A 13,893-nucleotide genomic window follows, 5' to 3' on the forward strand; every position below is an offset into this window, starting at 1 on the left:
CCGGGGCACGGCCGGGGGTTTCGTGCGGCGTCGCTCTGCGGCGGTGCCGCTGTCAAAGATAGCGCCTGAGCGCGGGCGGCCACCTTCCGCGGCGGGGTCCCGCCCGTGGGGGTGGGAGGACGGATGTCGTGGGACTCCGGCAGCCGCCTTTGAACCTTAAAGCATCGCGGTAGCGTGCCGTGACTGGAACCTGGTTTTAAATGAAGCCCAAATAACGAGAACCAGGGTAATGATGACAGGCTAGGCTCTTAGCAGTCTCTTGGAGCTGCGGTGGTGTCAGTTTATCAGCGATAAATGGCGAACGACAAACCATTAACGTTCAGTGAAAGAAATTATTGTTAACAGTTTTGCCTCCTAAAACACTTCATCTTAAGATGGGGTGGTATTGTGAACTGGTAGCCTTCATCATGTAGTTATTTTGATCAGTCCTTCAGTTGCTAAAGAAATGCCTAAAATTATAGACTCTTAAGTTCAGTGATGATTCAAGGCAACTCTCCGATCTCCTCTCTCCACCCTCAAAACCTCGATGTATCAGATTTCACAGTTTCTGACCAAGGAGTACAGATGGTAACTCTTTGAAATTGCAGTAGTATCTCACTATCGGAGCTGTATAAGGAGCTGGGTAGTGGTGGAACAGTTGTTTTTTTTCTGCGGCAGCCTTGCTTACATAAGGCCAAGGCTTTTAGGCTTGGCTTCTAAGTTGGAACCTGTGAATGTGTCATTCTGGAAGACTCTGAAAGTTTCATAATGAATGAAATCTTCACTAAAGATACCTCTTTAAGTCAGTATGTCAACATGTAACTCCTTAGCCAAATATTGCGTTTACTTAATACCTAAGTAAGGAAAGCACATGAGCAGTCCTACAGGCTACTTGTATGTTTAAGGTCTATATGCTAAAGTGATTTGCTGATGAGTGACGCAAGGGAAATTGTCTGAACTCTGGAATCATGGAATAATAGTTCTGAGCTACTTTTAGTGTCAGACAAGTTATGGTTAACAGTAAATGTCATCTTATTCACTTACATTTATGTTGCATAGGTAAGTGGGATGAGAGAAGGATGTTCTTAGTCGAGAGCTTATAGCTATTGAAATGCTATGAATCTGGTACTATTGCTGTTTTGTTTTAACTACATGTATAAATGATTTTTGATAAATTGGAATCTTGTGTAATATGGGGTTTAACTACGGTCCTTTGTGACTGAAATGGATATGCTGAGAACAGGGTTAGAACATGCCTTGTTTGGCCTTACTTTTAAGGGCATAATCAAACCCTATAGAAATATTAACATTTTAGATCTTATGAAACCATACCTTATATTTGTAAATGGAAGACTAGGAAGGCTGTCATGCAACTGGGACACCCATATGTCTCAGCCATGTTTTATTAAGGCTTTCTGACTGTAAAATGTCTTAGCATAAGAATTTAATATTAAGTGTACATTACAGCTGCACAGCAGTATGGGGCTGTTATAAAGCAATAAAAAAGGTGAAATTTTCAACTTGGCTTCCTTTACTATTAGTTACTATTATGTAGATGAGATTTTTTTTTTCAGCAATTAGCAAGGAAAAAGTATGAAAAGTTTTTCAAGAAGTAATAGGATATCTTTTTTTTTTTAAGCAAGACATGCCAATGTCCGAAGGCTCATAATATTCCTCTGTCTCTGTGCCAGTAGCTAATAATATGCTTTCACTGATATTTTGATGTTGCACTTCCACTGAAGTTCACAGTAGCATGGGATGATAATAATATTGTATGATAAGTTAGATACAGTACTGCTAATCTTCAGCAGCCAACTTGGAACAGGACCTTATTTTCAAAAATGCCTGCAACAGTAGAGCATTAGTAATGTATAACTATGATATTGGACACAGCTTTCCAGGTAATCCGGTTACAGTTAATTTTGTTGACTTCTTAAAAATGAATAAAAGGTAGCTCAGTACTGATGTGGGCTTTTTTGTTTCGTTGAGTTTTTGTTTTCATCCAGTTTGGTTTAATTTCATTACTTCTGCAACTTGTGATAAGAGTAATATGTGAAACACTGGCTATTTGTGAAAAATCAATCGAACAAAATGCCATAATTGGCAGGTAAAGATTTATTTATATTTAATGAATTATTTTGCTTGAACTTATAATTACAACTCTTCGTCTAGTCCAAAGTTAAATAACAAACTCATAAAATTTATTTCTTGTTGTCAAGAATTTAGAATGCAAATGCAGCGTACATCTATGCTTTCTGTAAAGTAAGTTACCGTTGTTGCTGTAGTTTTGCTTGCTAGATGGACAGCGTATTTCTGCGTCCAAACAAGTTTTAGATTTGTATGAACATCTTATTCTTAGTTTAGAGTCTTAAAAGTTTATATATTGTTCATATATATATATATGTAGTCTGTGTGTATATATATGCATATATATACACACACACACACACATAGGTACTGACTGTGTTAGTTATATGTCCTTAATTTGTGCAGGTGGTGGAGTCATTGCTTATTTCTTGAAGAGCTGAGCCAAATACTCTTTTGCAATAGGTTAGTCAAGTTAAGCAAGAACATCCTTCTCAGATGATTAGATACCAGTACTCCCATGTGAGAGAAGGGACTGGAGAGAGTCAAGGAGGCTGTGAAGTACATAAATGTTTGTATAGTGTATGTTGCAGAGATAAATTTCCCAAATAACCTATGTATTGTGAAATCTCACATTTCAGGAAACTATTGCTGCTTCCTCACTATGTTTCACATCTAGTTGGTTAGAAATAATCTGTGAAATTTTGATCAATGCAGGTATCCAGTGTGACTGAACTGCAAACATAAGGTCAGTAAGGTTCACATGTACTGCTGAATGTGTTAAACTTGGTGAGAATGTAACAGTTTAATATCTCGTTTTCCTGCTCAGGAGACTTGTAAATTTAGCATTCTCCAGGATCCTAAGTATTATGTTTAATTTTATGCTTTTACAATATGCGGCTTTACAGAGTATATGTGATTTTATTTATTTATTTATTTTTATTTTTTAATTTTTATTTTTACAGAGGAGCAAACTGTAGCCAGGTAACTGCTATAGCTCATGTCGTGCCACAAAAAAGTGTAGTAGTGTAACAGTGCAAATACTTTGCAGCCCCTCAAGAAGGAAAGGGTGATTTCTACTGCACTGAAATGTAGCCAGTTTTGGGCTAATCAGGTTGAACATGCTCAGGATTTACACACACAAGTCTTTAACAGGAGAAACACTGGACTTTCCAGATTGTGGTTCACAAAGCTTGTATTAGAAAACACTGATCACAGCGGTGATCTTAAACATCTGCTTAAACTTGTCGAATTTTTAAAAATTGTGACTTGAAAAGAGATTGTTTAGACTTTTCCCATTTTCCCCAGAAAGGTTTTTTTTACCAAATGCAGTGTCCTGTCAGTTAAGGAATGACACAACTACAGTCTCTACTACAAATGGAGTGTATGGACTTTTCTCCTTTTTGCCAATGGAATGTTAATATCTAGTTTTAAGCATGGAAGTTCTAGTACCTTGGAACTTAGTTAGTTCAAACATCTAGCTGAAACAACCAAAAATGTAGAAATACACGTTAATTGAAAACACAAGGCTAGCTATTAGTATATATTAGCTCATGTATTTGAATTATTTGCAAAAATAACTTGAGTGTTATAACCCGTGCACTTCTTTTCTTCATAGAAATCAAACAGTTAATGTACTCAAAAGTTTTATGTGTTTGAAAAGCTGTCAAGTTCTGTTATCCTACATTTGGTTCTGAGAAACAACTATGCTGAAATTGGGGAGAGTGTGCCCAGAAGTTTCAGGGGAATATTTCTGAACATACACTTACTAGCCTAGTGATAGCTACCTTGGCTTTTAAAACTTTCCATCCCAGATGGCACCCTACTACACAGCCTCTGGAATACTTGAACGGGGATGATTATAAAATACTGTGGGAGAAGGAAGGCTTGGGGATGGAACAGGACATGTTGTATGTGATGTAAAGAGCTGCCTGGATTAAATGACACTGAAAGTGCTAGTTTCTGCTGCTGCTGACATATTGGGAGTTTGTATGCACGTTATTGGCTTGTTAGAGCTTCTGTGGATGCTAAACCAGTACAAAGTTGCTCTCGTGCTGCTTCAAGTATATTGACCAGTATGTTCTGCAGCCTGCAGCTTGTTAAATGTTTGGTAGCTTCCATTTTGCTCTTCCATTGAACAAGATAACTTCTTCATAGGTAGTCACCTCAATGTGTCAGCTGTGTTTCAGAGAGTTTTTGAAGTACAGCTGCTGTTTTCTGGCATGCCATACACTGAAGTGCTGATACTTGTCTTATATAGAAGTTATCCATGACATGCATTTTTTTTCTTAAGTGTAGGTATAAAATTATTGATGGGTAGAATTTCACAGAATGTGAGAATCAGCTGAACATCAAGTACAGAAGCGTACAGTTTGGGACAAATCTGCATTCAGCACTTTTAGAATTCTGACTTGTTCATTCATTGTCCTGCAATGCTACTGATGCAATACTAGTTTTTAAAATGGAGAGAATGTCCTGTCTTGGGACTCCAACTGCAATCCCCTTTATCCTTATGTCTTCTTAACTGTCACTCGTGTCTCCCTCTTCTTTTCTTCTAGCTAGATATAACTTATGGTTATGCTATTTAGAAGAATCAGTACTTCTTTTCACACTGACAAAAGTATTTAGTGAGTCTTAGAGGTTTTTACTAAGCAGATGTTGCCTGTCTCAGGAGCAAGCTGGATTTCTGACTCTGTCTTCACAAAGCAGGGTCTTCCATATTTTACTTACAGTGAAATAGGCTGTAAAGGCCTGTCTTTAAAACTACAACAAAAAAATAGGATACATAAAGTGTGGTTTGCTGTGTCTCAATTCAAGGTTATTAATCATGTTTTCCACTTCTTCACTTCTGGTCTTCAGAATTCAGCATTTAATGGAAGCTAATGTGGCATTGTAAAGAGGAAGAAGTTTGACTGTGTACTTGCAACAAGTAGCTTCAAATTTGACAAATAATTGTCAGCTAAGGGCTTTTCATAGCGCATGTGAGAGGAAAGAAGTGAATGAGTTTCCAACCTCTGTTGGACACAGTTCATGAGATTGTTCTGTATCATCCCCTTTCTGCTTCTTTTATTTTCTTTTTTTCTTATCCTGCTGAGTAGAAATCAATGAGATCTATCATTTAGTAGGCAGATGTCAAGTCTAAAATATTTATCTTGCTCTAAATGGGCTAGAACAATTGGAAACTCGCTCACTTTCTTTGAGATTCAGCTGACACTGTTACGCAGCTTTGGATCCAACTGCAGATAAACTTTGGATCTGACTGCAGTGTTATAGTAGTACTTATGGGGGGATGGAGAGATGGAATATGCTTTCTCTGCAAATACTTGATAGAGATGTAGTAAAGAGGGAGATGTATTTGGTGGTCATACTGAAGCTACCTTTAGTGAATGGAGCAAAGGCTTGCCTTGCCAGTTGGAGGCAGCAGGTGTTAGCTTAGCAAGGAATGTGATGGGTTTGGATGTAGTTTTAGGCAGCCTTCAAGAACAGCTGCATTCACTCCTACTTGACACTAGGCCACATATCTAATCCTTTGGTATTACTGCATTATCACCCAACTACATGCTAGTCAGGAAAATGTAACACATGGTTTCTGAATGAATCTAAAAAAAAACAGTTAAAGCTGGCTCTTTCAGCTGTTTACAGTATCTCTGATGTCTTGTTTTTATGTGGCAGAAGTCATGGTAATGAATTTCAAATTGATTAAGAAGTACATATGTTCTTATCAGTAGATGGCTATGCTGTTTAAGATGGCTGGCAATGCAGAATCCTTAGTCTCTTAAGTTTATTAAAACAGACTTAAATTGTTAATTATTGGTGAGTAGCAGAGTAAACCCAGCAACTAAGTCTGTTCAGTGAAATTCTTATAACCTGATCTGATGCTCCCCGTCTAAAATCTGGTATTAGAACCTGAATGCAATCCTTTAAAACAACAGAATGTAGCATGCAGCTCTAATTCTTTATCTGAGTGAATGATAGCTTAACAGAATATATACCTTTATATATTATTGACTGCTTGCAGTCTGTGTATTGATCAAAGATTATTGTGGGATAATACTTCACTCAAATTTGACTCTGTCTATATGTCAGGTCTCCATGTGGCTACTGCGCTGGGCAAAATGTTTGTATCTCTAATAGAAAGTAGTCTTCAACATATTATACTAGAACAATAAACTAATGCTGAGCTAACTTGAAATAATTGATTCTCTTACAGTGAAAATGTCCTGTTTGGAATGGGAAATCCTCTTCTTGATATCTGTGCAGTTGTGGACAAGGACTTCCTTGACAAGTAAGTCTTGATGTCTTTCTTTTTTTTTTTTTTTATGTCAGTTTTGTTTCCAGAATGATGCCTATAAATAAATGGATGACTACCTGCTTGTGTAATGCTAAGTTTGTGCTGATCTCTCTGGGATTCTGGCCTTATGCTGGAAGAAGCCAATATTGTATCAGTCATTTGATTGTTCTAGCTATGTGAAGCTGTGGTGGTAGTCTCAATGAAAAACTTCAGTGTTTTCATGTGGTTTTGATGTTTATTGTTTTCTATCAATTGTTTATTCTAGTCTCTTCACACTGTCTTTGTGAGCTTTTAATTGGAAGCAATCATCCATGTCAGTAAGATATAGGTAGCTCTTGTATGAATACTTGTGTGCTACTTCTGGTGTACTATTACAGTGCTCTCTTCTTTCTTCATTGATGACTTTGGGGCAAATAAGCCATTTCTGTAACACAGCAAGGAAAGCTGTGCAAGCATACCTTCTTTTTTTAAAAAATATATTCCAATTTATCAGTCAAGAACAGGACCACTTCTCATCACGTGGTCTGTTATCTTGCTTAAGCCTAGTTGTTATGCTACCACCCATATAACCATATAGCTGAATTGCTGTTTGTGTATTGCTGTTGGTATTAAGCTTGCTCACTCTCTGATCAGCTTAGAGATGTGTCTTTTCAGAGGTGTAAATTATAGTTGCTCTTTTAAATCCTTTTGCATGAGCTCACTTTCTTCCAGTTGTTGCTGCTTTGTTTCTCTTGTTTGCAAGAGATCAGTAAGATGATTTCATCTTTCAGAGTGCTCCCAATTCTTTGTTTAATTTTTAAAGTGTTACTGATTTTTTTTCTCTAGTTGTTCTTTAGTTATTGATGGGAGTACTGGATCAAGAATGAATTTCACATTACCAAATAAAGGACAGGTGCAGAGTTTTTATTTGTGAATGTGTACTGTCAGCAACAAATCTTTTGTTCTGAAGCTTTTAGTAATAGCAATAATCTGTTTTGCAGTGGATATTTTATCACTCAAGTTTTACCTAAAGGTGTTTAAGTGAGAGCCTGAATATTATAAGCTGAAGGCAAAAAAATGTAATGTAGTGTATCAGTCTCAAAAACATCTGGAACTTTGAGCACTCGAGATATAGACTTGATTTCTGAAAATGTAAATTATTCTGATGTAATTCTCTGCCTTATGTTTCTACTGAAATAACTTGAAAACCAGTCTTTGAACATAAATAATGCCCCTGCCCAACAATACCCCCCCCCAACTAATCCTTATAAATTGCTGTCATAAAAGAGGTGGTGGGATCTATATTGCAACCCTGAAATCCTGCAAGAGTGCATTGTGCTTTTTGCTGGACCTGATGTGCTCTGCAGAATTTAATTTAATTTAAAAATTAGAAGTCTTATGTATTCAAATTTGAGTCCTGTCAGACAAGTTAAATTATCTTTTGGAACAGCATATGCTCTGTGAGCATTTCTTTACTGCCAAAATGCCTTTGTGGAGTATTGCATTATTTAAAGCAATAGGCAGTCCTCCAACAACAGTTTCACAGGGGACCTGCTGATAGTGTGATAGCTCTTGTAATAACCTGAAAACTGAGAAGCTTGTCTACCTTCTTCACATGTACCTGATTTTTATTTCTAGTTCCCTATTTGTGACTGTATGCATAGTAGTCCAGTTAAGAAACAGACGAGCATGTTCTACTCCTAAGTCCAACTACCTTTTGCAATACTTCCTGAAATGGGAGTCAAATCCCACGCTTCTCCAGCTTGTGAAGGGAGATAAAATAGAAAACCCAGCTGTAGACCAACTGCTAGAATAAAGTTATTCAAATGCTGCAGGGAGGTGAAAGAACATAGGTATTTCAGAACTGTGAAGCATTTGACAGAGAAATTGTTGATCATACCGGACTAGTCTCTCCGTTTTTTCTTGTCAAACAAGACGTGCATGCATCTCTAGCCACATGGTGTCAGCTCTTGGTATCTTGGCAGTGATCAGGTAACTGGAGTCTGTGTCTCACCTCTTCAACTGGATGGGCATGTTTAATGGGGCCATCAGGCCAGCTGGGTTCTGACTTGAGAAGGTAGCTTAGTAAAATGAGGAAAGAGTTTAGGTAAACACCTACAAGAATTCTATACATTTAACTTTTTCACTGTTTCTGTTTATCGTCCTCTCTTGTATAACCAGTTTTAAGACTAACTACCTTTGTTCAGAATAAAGGACTTGATGTTGCAAGTTTAATCAATGTATATTGTCAATGAAATGAGAGAGTATTAAAATGAGTCCTGTAAGCAGGACATTACATTATTTTTGTAATTTCTGTTAAGAAAATGCAAATGGAAACAGCATAAGATTGTGTAGGAAGTCTCAAATGGTCCTTTTAACAATATTTAAATGGCCCACAATCCTTGTTATAAATAAACCTGAAAATGAATACATGATGCAGTCCTGCCCCTGCCAGATTCAAACCAGCTTGCTGCCATGTAATACTGGTTTGAGGATATGAGCAGTATTGGAGGGTTGGGTGGGTTTTTTTGGCTTGGGTTGTTAGCACAGCCCTGTAACCTTTCTTTCAAGGTGGATTTTGGTTTAATCTGGGCTCCAAAGTCTTTTGCTCTCTTGACAAGTTTTGGAAAGATTTAAGCCATTCCTAGACTATTTCTAGGAGAGGTAGTCTTAATTTATATCATAGTAGAATTTCCCTGTGCTTGTCTGAGCTTTTCTGACCACATCAGCAGTCTGGCATTACCCGAGTCAGAGGAGCTTTGGCCTCTGCAGGTAGTTACGTTTTCTGGGTCTCATTTCATATATCTCTTCAGGGAGACAATCGGAAAAAGTGTTAGCAATGTTGATGGCACTGTTGAAAGCTGGTGATACCCAAAACCACTTTAGTTTCTGTTCACAGAGCTGGAGAGCAGTCTTAAAGTAAATATAATCCATTGTATGTCCTAGGTTTTTATGAGTATCTACATGAAAGAAATATCAGAAATGCGTCCCCCCCTGCCCTGAATTTGCATTAACTCCATTACCTAACAGTATTTATTTTTGTTTAATTTTTCTGGGATATAGATAGTGGCTCAAAGAGCAGCTTTTTATGGGTGGGAGGGGAAAGAAGACAAAAAGGATTGATGCTTTCTGGGTGAATTGCTAACTATAGCTGCACTAATCTGTGAAAGTAATTTTGTTAACAGGTATTCATTAAGGCTTTTGGTGTACTCAGTTCTACCCGTGACATTTAATAGGAATTATTCTTTTACCTACTGAATCTATAACAGGCATTTAAGAATAATTTAATCTACACTATGCATATTAAACTCTAATAAAGCGGGCAAAGAAATTCTGATTAACATGGCAGTGATGTTTTAAGACTCCATAGAAACTCAGTACTGTTGACTCCTGTAAATACTCCAATGTCCTGCTGTTAAAAGTTAGGAGATGGCATCTGTTTCATTGCTCCCCCTAGAGCACTCTGTTTTGCAAATATTTAATTTTTGACACTTATATAACTATATAGTTAATTTTTATGCTGTGGAGATCTGGTCATTACTTGTCACCTCAAGTGGACATCCAGTGGTTGAGAAGCGTGTTCACAGAACGGACAAATCTCTTGCTGTTGTCCAACATTTGGGTCTATAACTGCATGAACTGAGGAGGTGGAGAAAATCATTATTGGCAAATTCTTGTTGACAGAGTTATTATGCTAGTTTTGGAACTTCTGAATATGTGAAAAGCTTCTATCTTCCCTAATTAGCCAGTGGGAAGGTGAGGAAAATATTTGTAATTGCCAGCACCTGTATAAGCATGTAAATATCTTTCAGTCCGTGCTCTAAAAAAGGACTGGAGATATAGGGGAAATAATGATATATGTCCTATTTCTCACATCAGGGTTAAGGATGCTTATTGCTTTATTTCACTCTATTTTCTGGGGTCTTGACCAGAGCCATGATCTCATGAAGTGAGGTAAGTTACTACTCTGAATGCGGAATTCCATTATATTTGTCAACTCTAGACTGATTATTTGATCACTGTCATTGTCCAGGATTACAAGTTGCTATTTGATTACTTTTCAGTTGTCAAAGCAGCCAATTCTTTTTCTCCTTATGTGTGTTTGGGTTTTTTCCTACTTAAAATCAGGGTGTATGGCAATCTTTGCACAAGTTAATTGAAGGCGCTCAGTAAAGATCTGTAGTTTTTAATAACTTTCATGCCCTGTATCATCTGCTCCTTAGTTCTCTTCCCTGCCTTCTCTGTGACACTGTTGTAAATACAAAGTATCTGTAAACCAAGAAATGGGTTTATAATCTTTTTACTCTTCACTGGAAAAACAGGTTTGAAGAAATGAGAGAGGAAGAATGAATGGGGTCTTCAAAGTGTGTTTGTGTTTTGGAGTGGTGGTGATGGTTACTGTATGAAAAGAGAACATCATCACACTGAAGGAAGAAATGCTGTCATTTTGATCTGTAATTTCACAAGTATGAGTATGGATCTCCTGTGCTGTGCTACCAACTCGTCTGCAGCACTGGAAGTGGTTAGGTCATTACTGGAGATCACAAGATCCTTCCTTATTCTCTACCTTTCTTCACTGCAGAGTACTGTTGGAGGGTGATGGATTAGTTACACACAAACTTTACTAATAGAGCAGTGTTGACATCTGATAAATTAAACTTTCTTGTTTGAGACTGATTTAGTGCTTGCTGTGATGTAAGTGAAGATGATGTACATATTTGATCTTTTTCCACTGTTGTGGGAATTTGGATTATAAATTAGGAAAAGGTTTGAGAAGCAGCTGAAATGAAAAACATCTGTTTACTTGCATTAAATTTAGGTTGGTCTGTGTAACTGTGGCTTTAGCCATTCCACCATGTGTTACTCTCAACATTTTCAGTTTGTTACCTTTGCTTGTATCCAACAGAAGCCTTTGTAATTTCTGATAGCAAAAAAAAAAAAAAAAAAAATCAAAACACCACTCATGCAGTTAACTCTCATAAAGTGGCTAAGGGTCTAAATAGCTTTTACACAATCAGAAGTGATTCTTTGTCTGTTCACCAAACTCAGGTTTCAACACAGTCTTAAGGCTTCAGTGCAAAACAAGCCCTTCCCCAAAAACGCATGCTGGAGTGAGCTTGAAGACTGAGAAAGACAAGTGGTGATTCAGTACTAGGAGGTTGCCGGCTCAAAGAATGCACAAGCTGCAGATACACACTTTGCTTGAGATTTAAGTGGGGAAAGGAAACCCCCAAACTTACAGCTTTTTCAGTTTCACTAATGTGTTTACTTTGACTCTGTGCGCTTCATCGACCCTCTGGGACAGGTTAATGGGTTTTTGTATTGCTTTGATTTAGGGATTGTGTTATTTGTCTGTACGGCACTGAATGTTTGGAAAGTACATAGTAATAACTTTAAGACTTGTCCCTGAAAATTAACACCCCCGCCCCTTTTTTTTTTTAAGAAGATAGCTTGCTATATGATGTTCCATTGTTTCAATAATCCTCATAAAAGATTGCTACTAAAAGTATCTGTTGCATTGGCTCATTTGGCAGAGAAGTTGAACAGCTGAGGGTTTTATTATTACCTTGTGGTTTTGAGTTGTATCTGTAGATGTCAATTTAGCTTATCTCAGGGTCTGAACATTGTTGAAACTTCTGAGCCAAATTGCATCATCTAACTGCTGGTAAATTATAAAAACTTCAGTGTTTGCTTGCAAAAACTTAGGGTAATGATGGCTGTCTTAAAAAGGTCCTTTCAGTACTAATGTGCATATAAATTTGGTAGTATTCCTGAGAACATAATTAGAGCTTTCTACAAGCCTGATAATTTCTCCTAGTGCATTTAGTTAAATGTGTAGTTTCAATGAGTTAAAGATTTTAGTTAAGCTCCATTTGGAAAAGGCCATTTGAAAAATCTACCTATGCAATGACAGAGTTTTGCATGAGGAGTTGTAATGTTTTCAGGGTATACAGAGCTTGAGCAATGATTATAGAAGAGCTTGTAACTACTTATTTACCTGTAAAATAAGATGTAAGATGTTCATGAATAGGAAATGCTCCACTCCTTGTTATCTCTTCTCTTTATTGTGTATTTTCACTTTCTTAAATGCTTGCCTAGTAGTAAACTCTAAGTCATAACTTCATTTTTTTTTTATTTTTCCATTTCTTCAGAAAACTCGCTTATTTAATACATGTCAATAGAACATGTCTAGTTTTTGGATTAGTGGTTTTCTTTAAAATAACCTTGAGACACATGACAGACTGACACACACACAGAGCTTATCTGTATTTTCCCTTGAGCCCCAAGTAAAAATTTGTTTAACAAAACTTTGGGAGTTGCATTACAAGGCAAATGATGAAATATTGGGTTCCATTTGCCTCCTCCATGCAAACAAGGAACTGCAAGTGTCTCTCTTTAATTAGGCAATAACATTAAATGAAAAGACCCTCGCTGAAGATGTCTTTGATGGAAAAAGCTGGGTTTCTCAGTAGAGAACTGGAGTTCATCCAAACTAGATGGTAAAACTTTCTCTTTGAAAGTGGTACTTGCTGTTTGTACTGAAAAACTTTTCATCTTAGTGTTTCCTGATTGCAGAATTACAGGATTGATTTTTATTTAGGATACAGTAGATAAAAATTGTGATTCACGTTCTCGGTATGGTTGCAGGCATTCTTTTTAATTACAGGGTAATAAGATGCGATTTTAATAGCTTTCCATTCCCATCCTGCTTCTCCAAACCGAAATTTCCAACAGCATAGGAAAGGCTAGAGGTTTTTTTTTCTAGTTACTATAGTAATATAGTGAAACAGTGTGATCACTCGTGAGCTGAAGAATACTAATTTTTAATATTTCTTTTTAGTAACTTGCTATTCGTCAGGCTATTCCTGAAGAATGTGCAATTACCACTTCAGTGTTACTGTTAACTGTAACCTACGTTACGAAGTGCTTGTGCCACTCGCTGTTGATCCCTGATACTATGCTTGTTCTCTGTGTCACATAACCATGTCCAGGCCTGCTCTGTGCTTTGCCTCTTCTTGTCCTGTTCCTTTCTGGAGTGTTGGACCTGTGGTCTCTGCTGTAGCCACAGGGAGAGGGTGGAGGCACCCTGTCTTCCTCTTAATTACTGGTGTTCTTGTTTTCCCTTCGTCATGGGCTGCAGAAGGGTAAACCAGCTGTTTGAGTGCTATTTTACTTTATTTTTGTCAGGGCAGAACCATCAATACTCCCAAGTTACTGGAGACCGAGTCGGTGTTGTAGATTTCACGTCATGAAGCCTGCAGTTCCCTAATAAGCTGAGATTAAATGCAGAGCTGGGGACAAAGATCCTTCATTTCATAAATCTTTGATTCCCCTGTTTAAGAAGATAATAGAGTATTTCAATGAAAGTGTTGTGTGTTCTTTTTTTAATTATTATAATGAGATTCAGTTATGAGTTCATCAGTCACTGGTGTAGATGTTTGCGGTACGTGTCCTGCTATTAGATTCTTACTTTAAACCAGTGCCAAATCCTATAAAACAATGCTATATCTTCTAGGACAACTCAAAAATTGCACTCAGAAAAGCTCTGTGTTTTTGCA

At 37.3% G+C, this 13,893-nt stretch overlaps 1 protein-coding gene across 1 annotated transcript in view; it reads left to right on the plus strand.

Moving 5' to 3' along the window:
* ADK (adenosine kinase) overlaps positions 1-13,893 on the plus strand; it is a 296,805-nt gene that overhangs the window by 8,681 nt on the left and 274,231 nt on the right. Inside the window, exon 2 of the mRNA XM_010567786.1 lies at positions 6,275-6,349. Within this exon, the coding sequence (XP_010566088.1) occupies positions 6,275-6,349 (75 nt within the window). The remainder of the gene's footprint in view (positions 1-6,274; positions 6,350-13,893) is intronic.

The sequence above is a fragment of the Haliaeetus leucocephalus genome, unplaced genomic scaffold, assembly GCF_000737465.1.
Source record: "Haliaeetus leucocephalus isolate CR32 unplaced genomic scaffold, Haliaeetus_leucocephalus-4.0 Scaffold229, whole genome shotgun sequence".
Taxonomy (NCBI): domain Eukaryota; kingdom Metazoa; phylum Chordata; class Aves; order Accipitriformes; family Accipitridae; genus Haliaeetus; species Haliaeetus leucocephalus.